The following is a 16,371-nucleotide window of genomic DNA, read 5'->3' on the forward strand; positions in this document are numbered from 1 at the left end:
GGTGTGTTCCAGAGAGATCCATGTAGCTTTGTGTATGCGCTTGTGTGGGAATATTGTTCCATCTATAACCAATTTGTTGTATGCACACAGATTTGCAAACCTCTCCCCATTTTCATTTCTCTTTCCTAGTCCATGTCGTTTCATCATATCTTCATGTCCTAAGTTGTCCTCTCCGACTTCAGTATTTAGATCTCCCATCAAGATGGCCAGGTCCTTCCTTGGGCACTTCGCTATGATTGACTGCAGCCTTTCATAGAACTGATCTAAATCGTCGTCGTTGTGTTTCGACCGTGTATATACTGATCCTTTCTAATCTGATTAATATCTCTGATACATGTTCCGTCACTTCTCCGGACTAAACAAAGTACCTTCCCATTACACCTTTCTATGACCCCTGGTTCCCAATTTCAATTACTTTGAAACCACTTTATGAGCACTCTCCCACCTACCTTCAAGCAGCAAGTGCCTGTCTGATGCTCATATATAAGTTTTATTGTTTGCTTGGGTGACAATATTCTGTAAAATATCGTTCGGATTTTCCTTTCAAACATGCATTCTGCTGGTGACATTCTTCTGGCACCGCCGGGTTAGGCGTGACTTTGTAGGTCATTAGGAATCTCCTGACGACCTGTACCGGGTTACCCTCTCTTTCCCTCCCAATCAAAGCTCTTTTAATCGTATCCAACAAGCCTCTCATATTGTTCATTCGATTGTGGATTGTATGGAAGAGACTTAAGGTGCCGTATACCATTTTCACTGCAAAAACGTTTGAATATTGAAGACAGAAATTGATTGCGATTGTCTGTGACTAAGCTTTCTGGGATGCCTTATATCGGGCCGGGGAAATCAGCGTGTTACCTTTGCCAATGCCAATCTGGTTTTGGCCATCGCTGTATTTTTACTTTCGCTGGGTTCTTTGCCGCTCCTAGACATGGTTCGCAGCTGTGGCACAATTGTTCTATATCTTGGTCCATAGAAAGCCAGTACGCGTAGCTTCGTGCCAGTGATTTCATTTTGCTCATTCTCGGGTACCCGATATGCAACTGTTTGAGTAATCGTCGTCGGAGAGTGCTGGGGATAACAATGCGATGGCCAAACATGATACAAGAATCGATAATTGTGAGAGATTCTCGTCGACGGAAGTATTGCAAAATCTCTACTTGGAGTCATCTTGAAGGCCACTTATTGGGTAGAAACCAGCGGATAGTCTTCAAGGTATTGTCCTTTTCGCTTGTTTCTCTAATATTTTCAAATGTAATCGGCAGGGCAGCAATTGCATCTGTCAACACAACATGAACTTCAGCTTCTACGGCGGCAACAGGTACGTCTTCTTCATGTATTGCCTGTGAACCAATCAGCCTTGAGATTGCATCAGCTTGTCTAAAATCCGTCGTATGGTCATAGGATCATAGCTTCTATTTCATAGTTTGATGCGTCTGCTGCAAGGACAATAGGGAGTGCTGGATCATAGTGTGGAAGCAGTAAGTTTGATGAGAGCAGCTTTTTCAGTTTTGAAAATGCATCCTGACATTCTCTTGACCAGACCCATTTGGTATCCTTCTTTTTTTGGCAAATTATTCAATGGTGCCCGCCAGCGACACCACAATGACTACTCATCCCCAAGAAGGAACTCAGGGTTGTTACATCAGTTGGTGAAGCCATTGACTTAACCGCGTTAACGTTTTCTGGGTCAGGTCTCCTTCCGTTCTTGTCAATTATAAATCCCAAATAATGTACCTGCTCGTGGTATAAATCGCATTTTTCAGCACGCAATCTGATACCATAATCCTCCATCTGTTTCAGGACCATATCCAGCTTTTTGTCTGAGTCCGCGTAATCTGAACCCATAATAAGTGTATCATCTAAATAAGCAGCAGTACCAGGAATGTCCGGTAACATGGTATCCATCACTTGTTGGAAGATTGAGAGTTCTGTCATTACTCCAAAGGGAAGTCTATTATAGCGGGAAAACCCTTTATGCGTGTTTATCTCTAATTAATGCTTGCACTCTTCAGCAACTGGAAGCTGTAAATAGGATTCTAATAAATCCAGTTTTGCAAAATACTTTCCTCCATTCAGTTTCGCGAACAAGTCTTCTGGTACTGGCAATGGATACTGTTGTGTCTCAAGTGCATCATTTAGTCCTGTGGAATAATCTGCACATAGCCGTATGCTACCGTTAAAATTCTTAACCATCATTCTTGGTGATGCATAATCAGAAAAAATTACTGGTTCTATGATTCCGCTTCTTTGGAGTCGCTCTAATTCTTGCTCAACAATTGGTACAGCGGAGTAGGGTACAGGACATTTAGGTCTGAACACTGGTCTGGCTTCCGCCTTTACAGTTAGTAATGCTTTCACTTTTCTGCATTCCCCCGATTCCTCCCTGAACACTTGACTGTGTAATGTGACTCTCCGCAGAACCAACATGCAGATGGAGGCTTCCTATTAGTTGTGTTCTGCTTTTGCACATAGGAATCTTTCTTACCACTTATCGCCTGTACACAAGCGGGTCGACCATTATTTTCTACCTGTTTCAAGTTCAACAGACGCTGACATTTAGTAGTCACCTCTTGAAGGGTGATATATGGACACTGTTCAATTTTACTCAGAATTCTGGTTCTGATGGCGTTGTAGTATCAGTTTATATGTTAAGCCCATATACTTTATTCCAGCTACTGTCCAAGCCAATTCTCCTATACATTATGATTCATGTTTTGATCTTGTTAATTATTCGCTTATTAACCTTGACTACTTTTTTATATGTGTATGCACACTTCGTATCTTATTCATCATATGTCCGTCATTCATTTTTATCTGACTATAAATGATGATTAATGCTTGCTTAGAATGAGTTGGCTTCCCAGTTATCTCCACTATGCATCACTTTTACTTCACTCTCGAGTTGTCTTTCCAGCCATTTCCAATACGTGTCATGTATGCTTCGCTCGTTTACATTTTTTCAAGTGCTCACAGCTTTCTGGTCTGCATCATTCATCAATAAAAAATGTAGTTGCCACTTCCTTTCGCCTACTGATTCTATACACCGTTAAGATTGGTATAATAACGGTTATCGGGGTGAATGAAGCACGGCACTACATATGTAGCTGTAAATAATTCCCCAAAATCAATAGCTCATTAAGTGTTCGACATTGGATGCTGACCAAGTTGTTTAAGTGGACTTGTTTAGCTGAAGGCTTTCGGTCATACATCCGTACCAGATCACGTTTCAACACGGCGTGGGACACAGCTCCTACGTTTCATTAGCCAGCTCATAGAAAAGGTCCTCGATATATTGGTAACGAATCAAATATATCTTTCCTGCCTCTTCTCGTCTGACTTCTGATTTCTATCTGACTGGGAACAATCGAATTTAGAAGGTGCTACTGGTATCTAGTTGTAAAACTAGAATATCCGTTGCATCATCATTGGTGAACCCGACGTGATCTGGTACACCAAGTCAATATACTGTGAGTCTGTTCCATTTTGGAACATTATTATTCATTGTTATTCTTTATTTGAATTTTATATATTGTGATATACTTTTTTCGCGAATTTTTTTTCTCGGATATATTTTACTTAGACATTTTTCGATATCTATATTACTATGACGGAACACTCTCCTAAGGTTCTCAAGTTTAAGTCTATTCCCCTATTTCGATTCAGTTAACGCCATTTTGGCCCGACAATATCGAGTCCTGGTTCTGCTATGCAGAAGCCGATTTTAGCATGCACGGAATCACGGACTCGCGCACACGTTTCCTCGCGGTAGTTAAGGCGTTACCGCGCGAGTTTAACAGGTACGTAACACCTAGTATGTTTACTAGTGATGTTTCCGAACCTTACGAATCGCTTAAGCTATCGATTTTAAAACGAGGAGACCTAACTGATCGACAACGGTTAGACCAACTCCTTAACAATATCGACTTGCAACATGGTTCTGCGACGGACATGTTGCTTAGAATGAGAGAAGTCATCGGCCAACGAACTTTCGATGATGGCCTATTTAGACAACTTTTCTTGTCTAAACTCCCTCAACAGGTGCAGGCAGTGCTTGTTTCATTTCAAAACAATGCCATAGATGAACTAGCTGCATCTGCCGATCGAGTCTTGGAAATCACTAGATCTTCTAAGGCCGAGGTTTTTTCTATCAAAGAAAAACCCAATCGACCTCGACTGACATGGTCGAACTATGTCACACGCTTACAAGATATCTTAGAGTTCGTAATGACCGTAGTCGGTCAAAATCCTCACGTAGGAGCGTTTCACGTAAGAGATCTGTCTCTCGTGGTCGAGAGACATTTTCCACAGTTAAGGAACACATCGCTAAAGCAACCCTGCTTGCTCATCAGGACACTCAAGCACCCATTAGTATCGCAGTAGACGCATCCGACTAAGCAATCGGAGCAGTCTTACAACAATGGGTTAACAACTCGTGGCAACCTTTAGGATTTTTCTCCAGACGGTTGTTAGACACGGAATCTAGGTACAGCACGTTCAGTAGGGAACTTCTAGCTATGTATTGTGCTGTACGGCATTTTCAACATTCCATCGAAGGAAGAGAATTCACGCTTTTTACCGATCACAAACCTCTTACCTTCTCTTTAAATTCATCTTCAGACAAGTACTCACCGCGAGAGTCTCGACAACTCGACTACATTTCGCAGTTTACTTCAGACATACAACATATTTCTGGAGCTAACAATGTAGTCGCGGACGCCTTGTCTCGAATAAATTCCTTGAACAGTTTCCAAGGAATCGACCTTCTTAAACTCGCTCAGCTTCAAAAAGAAGACATTGATCTTCAGCATGAGTTAGCCTCGACAACTCTTAAACTAAGTATTAGGCAGATGGGAACAGGTAAGGAAACCTTACTCTGTGACACATCTACAGGTAGGGATTGTCCAATTGTACCAAAACACTATCGCCGCAACGTCTTCAATACGTTGCACAATCTTTCTCATCCAGGTGCTCGTGCAACAATCGAACTTATAGCCGAACGCTTTGTTGGCCTGGCATGAATAAAGACGTGAGGGAGTGGGCACGCTCCTGTGTAAGCTGTCAGAAATCTAAGGTGATCAGACACAACAAATGTCCCTTAGGTTCTTTCAAAACCCCTGACGCTCGTTTCGACCACATTCATCTAGATTTGGTAGGACCCTTACCCGACTCGAATGGATACTCATATCTCCTAACATGCGTAGACAGTTTTACTCGATGGCCAGAAGCAGTACCGATTAAGGACATTACTGCTGAAACAGTGGCTCGCGCTTTCGTCGAACGATGGGTAGCAAATTTCGGCTGCCCTTCCACTACAGACCGTGGACGCCAGTTCGAATCTGGACTTTCCCGTTGTCTGACCTCGCTTTTAGGAATCACGCGCTTCCGAACGACCGCCTACCACCCACAAGCAAACGGGTTGGTAGAACGTTTTCATCGACAACTAAAAGCCTCATTATCAGCTTCAAACGTTTCACAGTGGACAGACGCTCTTCCACTCGTCTTGCTAGGTATCCGCAATGCAGTGAAAGCTGACATTGGATACACGGCATCTCAACTCGTTTACGGAACGTTACTCCGACTCCCAGGAGAATTCGTAGATCCTTCAGCTTCTTCATTGAACATGGACCTAAACTCTTACACGAGTAGGCTTTCAAACGCTATGCGTTCAGTAAAACCTACTCACACTCGACCTCAATCAACTGATGTTTTCGTTCAACCTGACTTACGACATAGTACACACGTCTTCGTTCGTCGAGACTCACATCGACGACCCCTCGAATCAGCATACGAAGGACCCTTCAAAGTTCTTCAACGCGAACCTAAGTACTATGTAGTCGATAAGAACGGTACGAAAGATAGCATCAGTATCGATCGACTCAAAGCTGCGTACCTAGAAGGAAACCCTAGCTACGTCGATTTTCCTTCGGTACAAGCATATGACACAGCTACTACACTCGTAGTACCCTACACGACAACCGACACACAACTTGATACTTCGTCAACGTCGATAGAAAAACCTAAAACAACGCGTTCTGGAAGACGAGTCAGATTTCCAGAACATCTTAACGAATATTGCACGTAGGACATAAGCTTTATCTTGAATTACCCTTCCATAGTTCATTATAAAAAAAAATTTTTAATATGATAATTTTTTATTTATATAAAAAAAATATTTTAATCTTTTTTTTGAGCGTATATATATATACTTTTTATATATAAAAAAAAACCAAAAACAAACCATTTTTTTTCCAATCGCTTTTACGCTGTTTGTAAGTGTATCAGTTTATTTTTCCGCTCATCTTGTGTCCTTACGCAAGTACGAGTGTATTTTTCGACATGCACTAACACGTTTTATTTTTCCTCTTTTCCAGGACGGCTGGAAAAGAACGACGAAGTTTCGCAAGAAACCGAAGTTTTCATTGTACTATATTTTTTTATTGCTATGTTGTACATTTTGGTCCCATAGTTTAAGGAAAGACGACTAGATGCTGCTAAACGAAGCAAGCTATCAGAAGAGTGTTTACCAGCGACAAACTCGTTGGGTTTAAACTTCTGGCTGGTCACGTCTTAGGGGCATCACTACCTCCCTAGGGGGGGAGTGATCTGTAGCTGTAAATAATTCCCCAAAATCAATAGCTCATTAAGTGTTCGACATTGGATGCTGACCAAGTTGTTTAAGTGGACTTGTTTAGCTGAAGGCTTTCAGTCATACATCCGTACCAGATCACGTTTCAACACGGCGTGGGACACAGCTCCTACGTTTCATTAGCCAGCTCATAGAAAAGGTCCTCGATATATTGGTAACGAATCAAATATATCTTTCCTGCCTCTTCTCGTCTGACTTCTGATTTCTATCTGACTGGGAACAATCGAATTTAGAAGGTGCTACTGGTATCTAGTTGTAAAACTAGAATATCCGTTGCATCATCACATAATTGGATGCCTCACCGAACGAACACGGACCAGAATTGATAACATAGACGTACGAACTGAACAGCGTCATCTTCTAAAGACTGTAAGCTGCATACAAAAACAAGACATTTGAATTGATCTTCTGTCATTGCTGATAGTTTAAAACTCTTACACTCACGATTTACCATACTGGCATGTTGCACCTAGTCATCGTTGCCAGCTTTTACTATCTTCAGGCAATGATACCGAATATTCAATAAGGTAGACTGTTCTACAAAACTTTGCAACAAAATATTAACCGTTACTTTGAATAAAAGGTCTCTTGGGTTCTTGGGAAAAATGAAATTGATGTATGGTTTATGTTCAATAAACCCCAAAAGTCGCAGCAGTACTCTGACCTTGGCGGCATTATCAAACGTTTCTAGTGTAACGGTAATGAAAATCATTACATGCAACATTAATAATGTGTGTTTGTATTTCTCATTGCAGGACAACAAAGAGTAAATGCACTGGAAGAAGAAGAACAAGCCCTACGCCGTCTGAACCTGCAGAATAACGAGTAAAACTATTTTGTAATAACTTTCCCCTTTTGTACTAAAAACCGCGTATTTTAATTTTAAATATATCGGCTGTACGAGCACACCGTGTTCTCACTTCAGACGCACTTGTCGGTCCTGACTGTTGTGTTGCTGTTTCAGGTCGCTCCTGCTCCCAAATAAACATCGAAATACAACGTGCTACACTAGCTCAACGGTAAATACATCTTCATATTTCTTGTACCAGAATTCGAATGTTACGCCAGCTGAACCATCAAAATGAAATTCATGAATGGAGTCGATGATATCATCAGCATGTGATTTAAAAGAACCAACTGTGAGTCCATTCTAGTTGAGGCTCATTTTCTGGGTTAGTATTTCAAGAATACGAATCTGGAACTGTTCGAAACGTTTTTTATGGCACTCTAGAAAAGCTTTAAATTGATCAAAGGTAAAAGAAATTTTGATAAATTGACCCAGTCGCCAGTTGTTATATCTAAAGCTCTAGATTCTTGCTATGCCGCGTACTACTAGACAACTTGAACGATCGGAACCGCAATGTCGCAAGAGAGAAGACATAAGTCTAGTAAGTAGGAATTTTATTCTCAAAACAGTGCCAGATATAGTACAAAAACCTTATGTATTCATAGTTTTTTTGGCTGAAAGTAAATCATAATTTCGGAAAGCCAATAAGCATATTTTCTTTTTCCTTTTTCTTTATCCAACAGGGAAGCTACACTTTGACATTCTAGAATGTTCCCTTTAATGGTGATTAGATGGACTGTCTCCGGCTCCTTCTGAGATTCTTGAGGCTTCCTTGAGTTTGGCAACGAGCCATCCTTACACCCACATTGTCCGGACGTTCCATGTACCTATAAAGAGGAATGCTCTGGTCGTTAGAAGGAGTGTCGATATTGTGACTTCCTAGAAATCTCAGCTTTAATCATGGGGTCGCTAACCCCATGCCCAAACCTCCCCCTTTATCTGGGCCTGGGATCGGCAGTAACCCTAGAAGAGCTACAGGCGGAGTTGAAATTTGGTCAGTTCATTCAGAACTGAGTTCGGTTTTCATCGACGTAATCTGTTTTGTTGGTTAAAACTAGTTCTCCCACATGAATGATTTATATATTCTTTTGTTATGAGTAGAAAAATTGTATGACCTGTCGCTGTATTAATTTGTGCTTCAGAATATAGGTATGTAAAATGTGTGCATTTGTAATATGAAGTAGTGGGGTTGAAATTAGGTGTGTGTGTGTAGATTGTGTAGAAAATAAATGAGGTCAGATGTGGTTGTTTAGATAGACGGTCCAGGTCTAATGAATATCCAAGCGTTCTTTCCCACAAAGTAGAGAGGGATTTAGCATGAGGTGAAATTCTTCGTCTATTCGCCTCTCGATATATTTGGAAAAACTATTCTGAAATATTTCAATGTTTTTAATATCAATTTGTTGTTTACTGAACCTAACAAACATATTTTGGCAATCATTGTTTTGTTGTTACAAGCTCTTCTTTAATTTTACTTTCTATAGTTGTAGATAATTATCAATAACTCGTTCTGGCACTGGAAATAACCTTAAAGAACAACGTTCATAAATCGTCAGGCTATCCACTTAAGAAAAAATTTAAAAGTTCCCTACTGATGCATTGAAGTGTCGTGATACATGTCATAAATAAACAACTTAACAATTACTGAACCATCAAACATAAAGCAATCTTGTATCACATGTTTGTTCTCTACATCAAATGTTGCTGTTTATATCGAACTGATAATGCCTGTAAACTGGTGTGAATTCTGTAATTATTATCAGAATATATATTATTATAATTATACGTTTTCCAATTCCACGGAACTACTAGGTCTTCTTGCGTAACTTAAGCTTTCGTTGGCACTAGTCGAGATCTCATGAGAAGATTGTCCAATGAAGAAAGCATCAACATTGGCACACGCTAATTTGTACACATAATTGTGTCTGGAAGTAAACTAGAATTTCTTTCATTCTAACTAACGAGTTCCTTAGAATATAAGTTGTCTTATAGAAGGTCTTAATTTTGTACGTTTTCAAAGGTCGCAGTAATTCTTCTGTCGTACCTTGGCGATAATGTAAAGCCACAGTACCAATCCAAGATATTTCATTAGAACTATTATTACAGAAGGACAGTTTTATTCTAATATGCTCTTAGTATTACCTTTAGGGAAATTATTAAGTCGTAAAATGTTTATTATATTCTCTTTTTCTCTTAGTTTGTCTCGTTGTGAAATAGTGATCTAGGTTGATGTTCGGAAATTCTTGAGGTCAGGTAAATTTTTGCACTGGATAGATGCTCACAGCAAATTCGACATACCGATCCACATGTGTCAGTTTTCGATGCTTGTCTAGATTAAGACTACCGTAATAATCCCTTATAACTAAGCATTCAAAGAAAGCTAGTTCATTCAGTTCATCTTCCTATTTGAATGTGGATTGCTCGAAACCTGTGACCTCTACACAACGCAATCGATAACAGAAGTGATAAACAATTTCATATATATAATGCCAATATTTATATACTTGTTATATGTTAATGTGTTGGTAATGGATTTCCATTGTATGACGAGAACTACGTCTCACTCCAACCAATTCATGACATTGCGTGACCATCTTGCATTGTCATCGGTGGGTAACTGTCTCACATCCGACGCCGTTTAACTCCACACCACTCATATTGTGGTGTATGCTACTTAGGTCGACAGTAATAAACAGAATGTAACACCAATCGAAAGTTATATGGCTGGCAGTAGAAAGCGAAATAGAAAGGAATTGTGAATAAGAACTATTAGACATAACGTAAAGGACAATGATGTAAGATTTGCAAATGAAGCATTTAATATGTGGTTATCATATTTTACCAAGATAGTCTGTAAGTTTGTATGAAATAGAAAATTGATTGTCGCCACCTATGTCTTCGTTCATTACAATCACTCATGCCATAGAAATCAACCCATTCACACAGTGTTTTCATTATCCTTATTATCAGAATGAAATGCATCCTTTTAAATGTGAAGGGAGAGAAATTAGAATTCACTGAAGCTTTTGAGAATGTCTTTTTCTCACCTATTTTCAACTTACTGAACACTGATGATTGAGCGATTCACAACACCTACATTTTCGAAAACAAAAGTCAATTCAACATATTTATGTTTTATTCATTTTTGACCTGAATTAATACGAAGGGATTACGTAGCACGTGTACGTAATCACATCGTAACCTACAACTGTTGAATTCTTCTCAATTCCGGATTAGTTTCAACCACTCGGCCCTTAAACTGCTTCACATGTGATTTCATGATGTAGTTTATTTTGAAAATTCATGTTCCTTCAGGTTTGTACGAAGATCAAGCTCTTTATTCCGTTCTACTTATAATCCAGAACACTGTTCAGAGGGATATAGCAAACTGTTTGATGTTATTTTCAATTCATTAGGAAATATCACTTAAACATTTACGTCTTTGACAAATGACGTTCATAATAATTTTGATCAATATTGAGTGGTTTGCAATATGACGATATGCTAAGAGTTGAATTGTTTTCCAAAGTATGCAAAGTTTTGACATTCAGTTAATGTCTAGGTTAACAGAAATCGTGCGATACCTAGGTACATTTGATTAATTTCGAGAACAAGACTCATCACAGAATGACAAACACTCTCCAACAGACACCCAAGCATCGTTTCACATCATGCCACTCACAATATCAACACAAACACAGCCGACTCCAAAATCAAAGCGGTTGGATTAATTTATGCAGTCAAGTTGGTCGTGTTAAACAAATCTTTGTATCTTATTTTGTTTATCCAGACTACTCATTTTCTCATCAAGTAATATCATTTTGGACATCTGTAATTTTCATCTGATACTCACGTTCAACTGACTGATTAAACAGTTGCTTTCACGAGATAAATTGGTGCTGAAGCACATCTTGTTAACCTACAATTTTAACAATGAAGATCATCAAATACTTCTTTGTCTATTACAGATTAATACTGGAATTAATGATGATTAAATGTTTGAAAAAGAATTATAAGATCCTTTTTTTCCAGATTGTCTGTTTGATGTAATGTACGGAAAATCAGTTTCAATTAAAAATGGACTGAATGAAACGAGCTGTAGTATCCTTGTTTGGACTGAACACTTCGTTTACAAGTACACGTATTAGGATATAAACACTTCTGTGATATTTCAACGAAGATTGAAATTATTTTAGGTGAAAGTTATTACAGTAAAACATATCACAGTTAATGAATGAAAATCTCTCTCGGATTGTAGTATTTTTTTTTTCATTACAAAAAACAGTTTTACTATGATGGCGATGTAAAAAATGAATCATATCAACTAGTCAGTCTAAAATTATAACTCTGCTCTAATATTTTGTTTTAATTTATAACAATCAGTATTGGACAATGTATATCCAGTATAACAAAGTTTAGGAGAATGTGGTGCAGCTTCAGTGTGAACAGAATTTGGTAATTCGTGAACAGATAAATTATCATTCGTTTGATTAGGAGTATGATGTTCAATAATGTTCTCATGAAGTGATAACTCTTCATCATCCTCTATATCCTTGTGAAATAAACTGGACGCAGTACAATCAAGTAACGGGGAAGATATTGTTTTCGACGGATGTGTTCGACATAGCACCAGTCACAACAAGATTACGAAAAGAGTTTTAATGAGTTAACAATCATTTGAACACAGTTTATCTAGTTGTACAATATAAGAGATGATACAATAAAGCCATATGTATTAAATGGAATATTGTTTTTTTTTATTTCGGTCCCCTTTTATCCAAAACTGTGTTTAATTATTGTTTTCCCTAATTTTTATTCCCATTTATCCAATAATCGGAATCTTGTATACTGTTAACATTAAATTATCAAGTAAATATGTATGATTATCTTAGAATTGAATAATATTTGTTATCGTTATCTAAGAACCCCAATGTTTGTCATCATCATCGTCATTTGTTTCTTTTACTTATTTTTATTAAACTAATTTCAAGAGAGAAACAAAAGAGATACGATATTTCACCATCTGTGTTTCTATCAAATGGAAATCAACTGATTATTCCATTCATTCTGATTATTATCTTGAATGTAGTAATCATGTTTCATTAATTATATTGTACTTGTATAAAGTGATCACTATCAACTTATATTTATCTGTTTATTTGTTTATCCGGATATTTATTTGCTTATTATTTTTAATTTATTTATTTGGTTTGCTTCTTTCACAGAGAATCAACAGTGGAACCAGGACGCGTCCCAAATAGGTAGAAATGTGCATCCTTCATCAGCGTGTTGCGAGACAGAATGGAGGACTCCATAGATGCTTAAATTCGAGGTCCACAGTCTGGATTCCGTAAGGATCGATTGTGTGTCGACCAACTCTACGGATCATTGTGGAACAGTCTGTTGAATGGAATTCATCACTCAACATCAAGTCCATTGACTACGAGAAGGCATTTGATATTGTGTACATGATAAATCTATGGAGTTTTCTTCGACACTACAGAGTACCTGAGAAGATAGTCAACATCATACGGAGTTCTTATGATGGGTTAAACTGCGAAATCGTCCATGGAGAACAGCTCACTTACTCATTCGAAGGGATGACCAGTGTCAGTCAAGGTTGTTTACTCTCACCCTTTCTCTTTCTCCAGGTGATCAACTGGATGATGAAGACGTGAAAATCTGCAGGGAAGCACGGGATACAATGGACAGCTGGGTTGCATCTAAACGATCTAGACTTCGCAAGTGGTCTGGCTCTTCTATCACACACGCAACAACAAATGCAGGAGAAGACGATCAGTGTAGCAGCAGCCTCAATAGCAGTAGGTCTCAACATACACAAACAGGGAAGCGAGTTCCTTCGACATAACACAACATGCACTAGTCAAATAACACGTAACGGAAAGGCTTGGGAGGATGTACAAACCTCTACATATCTAGGCAATATTATTGATGAACACGGTGGATCTGATGCAGATACATGCGAAGACGCGGATCGGCAAAGCAAAAGCAACACATCTACAATGGAAGGACATCTGGAACTCAAAATAACTGTCAACCAATGTCAAAGTCAGGATTTTCAATAGAAATTTTGAGACAATTCTACTGTATGGGGCGGAAACCTGGAGAACTACGAAACCCATCATCCCGAGTATAAGAGTGTTCATTAACAGGTGTCTACGCAAGATACTTCGAATACGTTGGCCAGACATTATCAATAACAACCTACTGTGGGAGAGAACAAACCAGATTTCAGTGGAGGAAGAAATCAGGAAGAAACGTTGGAAGTGGATAGGACCACATAGAGGAAAGCAGCCACCTGAGTCAGAAGACAAGCCTTCACATGGAATCCTGAAGGTCAAAAAAGAAGAGGAAGACCAAAGAACACATAACACTGAGAAATGGAAACAGATATTAGAAGAACGAATAACATCTGGATAGAACTAGAAATGAAGGCCAAGGACAGAGTGGGTTGAAGAATGCTGGTCGACGACCTATACTCCACTGGTGGTATTAGGCGTATGAAAGTAAGTAATGAATAGGAAATAATAATGTTAATTATATGACAAGGACACAGTATTACATGTAATCCAATTTAACGATCTGCATTCCTTTCTGGTGTTTACCATTCTTTTCTAAAAGTGTACTACCATGTAACTTGAGTGGAATTCTTAACACCAAACAAAAATCTGTCACTATGCATTTTCAATTAATTTATCATCCATCTTACAAATTATTCAACTGACTTCGATCAGCCCTAATAACTAAGCAACATAATATTTAATCATAATTTTGTAACTAATTAGTGTAAAACTGTGGTGTGATCATTGTTAGTTAATTAGGATAGAAATATCATAAGTTTATCAGACTAATTATTAGATTCAACTAAATTTTCTATTATCTATTAGGTTACTCTGAATTACACTGACCTAATATTTTGACCTGGCTTTCAGTTTATATTACATTTTTGTGTAGTATACCCATGATAGTTTAACTAATGTACTGTTTAACCAATGTGTGTTTAGTTGACAAATTAAAATTTCATTCAAACGGTTATTAAAAAATATTCTCGTCAAAGTACAGCACAATCAAGCTACATTATAAAACATTATTCTCCTAGAAACAATGTCGATATCTAATTGTAAATATTTTGTTAATTATATACCTACCTTCACATGTTCTTCTTCAGAACATGGACTGGATGTATTGTCAGTGACTGGATCTCTTGATAAGAAATATTGAGCTTGATTATCTGACATAACAGTATCAATTATATTAGATTCGGACTTTGTAGCTTCCTCATTTTGTGGATATGCATGCCAAACTAATTGTTTCAATTCAAAATAAAATGAAGAACGTAAAAACCGCTGATAAGAATCTTTATTCATTAATCCTTGAATAGTTTGTTGAGCTAAAACAAATGATTCATTAGTTGGATTTGATATGTTAGCGATCGTTTGATTCCGAGTTTCCGAATCCAAATTAACCTTTGAAATAAAACAAGAGAATTTTGATTTTTCAATATTTAAAGTCTTTTACATTATGTGCAATACAGAGTATACAAACAGAGGTGTGAATGATCTAATACAACGTTGTTGTTGTTTTTTTGATGAACTGTATATTAAACTGAAGGAAGTTGTATGGATCTTCCCACGGCCATGAATTAACACATTAATAACACACGTTCGATCAATGAGCAATATTTAAGTACTTTTGAAATGAAGTATTAGGTATTCAAAAGTAGAGGACTTCCTGAGTGAATGATCATATATAGTTTAAACCGAATTCAGACATTCCCTATAAGCAACGCGATAACTACTCATTAATCTTTTCTGTTAGAATAAATATCTGTATATTCTTAAAAGGTTCGCTTAATTAGTGCCATCTTGACTGAAAATTATTATGTTTCAATAGATGAAGATCTCAATCTTATATCCTGGAAAAATTGATCCAACTATAATATATGGATAAAGATTCTCAATGATCGGAATTTAATGGTTCAAATTTAAATTTATCTAGAAAGATTGACTGATAAATACAAAATTTCTCAGGACATATCTACTGTATGGAACTGAAACTTGGAGAACTACCATAACCATCATCAGAATGGTACAAGTAGTTATGAACAATTGCCTACACAAGATACTCAATGTCTGTTGACCGAATACCATCAGCAACAGCCTACTATGGAAGAGAACGGACGAGCTTCCGGATGAAGAGAAAATTAGAAAAAGACGCTGGAGGATTTCATGAGATCGAGTTTATTATGAATCCAACAATATGCTGTTTCATGCAGTTAGTTCCCTTTATGAATTTAAATAAAGACAGAACAAATATTGATGCAGAATAATATGAATTTATTATATATTTCTCTTCCCTTACCCAATTCTTAAACCACCCTTTCTCTCACACATTTCCGCTCATTTGTCTCTCCTAATTATATGAACTCTCCAAATTTTATTCAATTATTACGTAACCCACCCTAAATGTTTTAATTGCCTCTAAAATAATCACACTTTTGATCTTATCTGTCTTTGAACTCCACACACCTATTACACCACCCACCCTTTATGCTTCCCTCATTCTAATACCTAATAACCTCTGACCTTTCCTTGCACATATATATATAGTTATCATTGATGACGTTTTGTTATTCCAATCCCTTACATTCACTTATGTCAGTCGTTCCATCCTATTTAATACCCCAATGCTAAAACTCTAATGCATATTTGGTTGTAAGCAGCTGATGAGAAACCACGAAATATAATGAATTCATATTATTCTGCATCAATATTTGTTCTGTCTTTATTTAAATATGCTGTTTGAAATGTTCAAGAAAGTCAACCAATTACCGAATGCTTAGTAATATTAAGAA

The 16,371-nt window shown here is 37.7% G+C and overlaps 2 protein-coding genes across 2 annotated transcripts in view; one reads left to right on the plus strand and one right to left on the minus strand.

Annotated features, from left to right (window-relative positions):
* Positions 1-16,371, plus strand: part of Smp_122860 (family M13 non-peptidase homologue (M13 family)) — a gene marked incomplete at both ends in the record, with an annotated part of 57,806 nt that overhangs the window by 30,124 nt on the left and 11,311 nt on the right. The window lies entirely within an intron of this gene.
* Smp_187640 (putative regulator of G protein signaling 3, rgs3) lies at positions 14,654-14,884 on the minus strand (the record flags this gene model as incomplete). Its single annotated transcript, XM_018795937.1, has 1 exon — positions 14,654-14,884. One exon carries the CDS (start codon positions 14,882-14,884, stop codon positions 14,654-14,656), a length of 231 nt encoding a protein of 76 aa, XP_018650199.1.

Source organism: Schistosoma mansoni, chromosome 2 (genome assembly GCF_000237925.1).
Source record: "Schistosoma mansoni strain Puerto Rico chromosome 2, complete genome".
Taxonomy (NCBI): domain Eukaryota; kingdom Metazoa; phylum Platyhelminthes; class Trematoda; order Strigeidida; family Schistosomatidae; genus Schistosoma; species Schistosoma mansoni.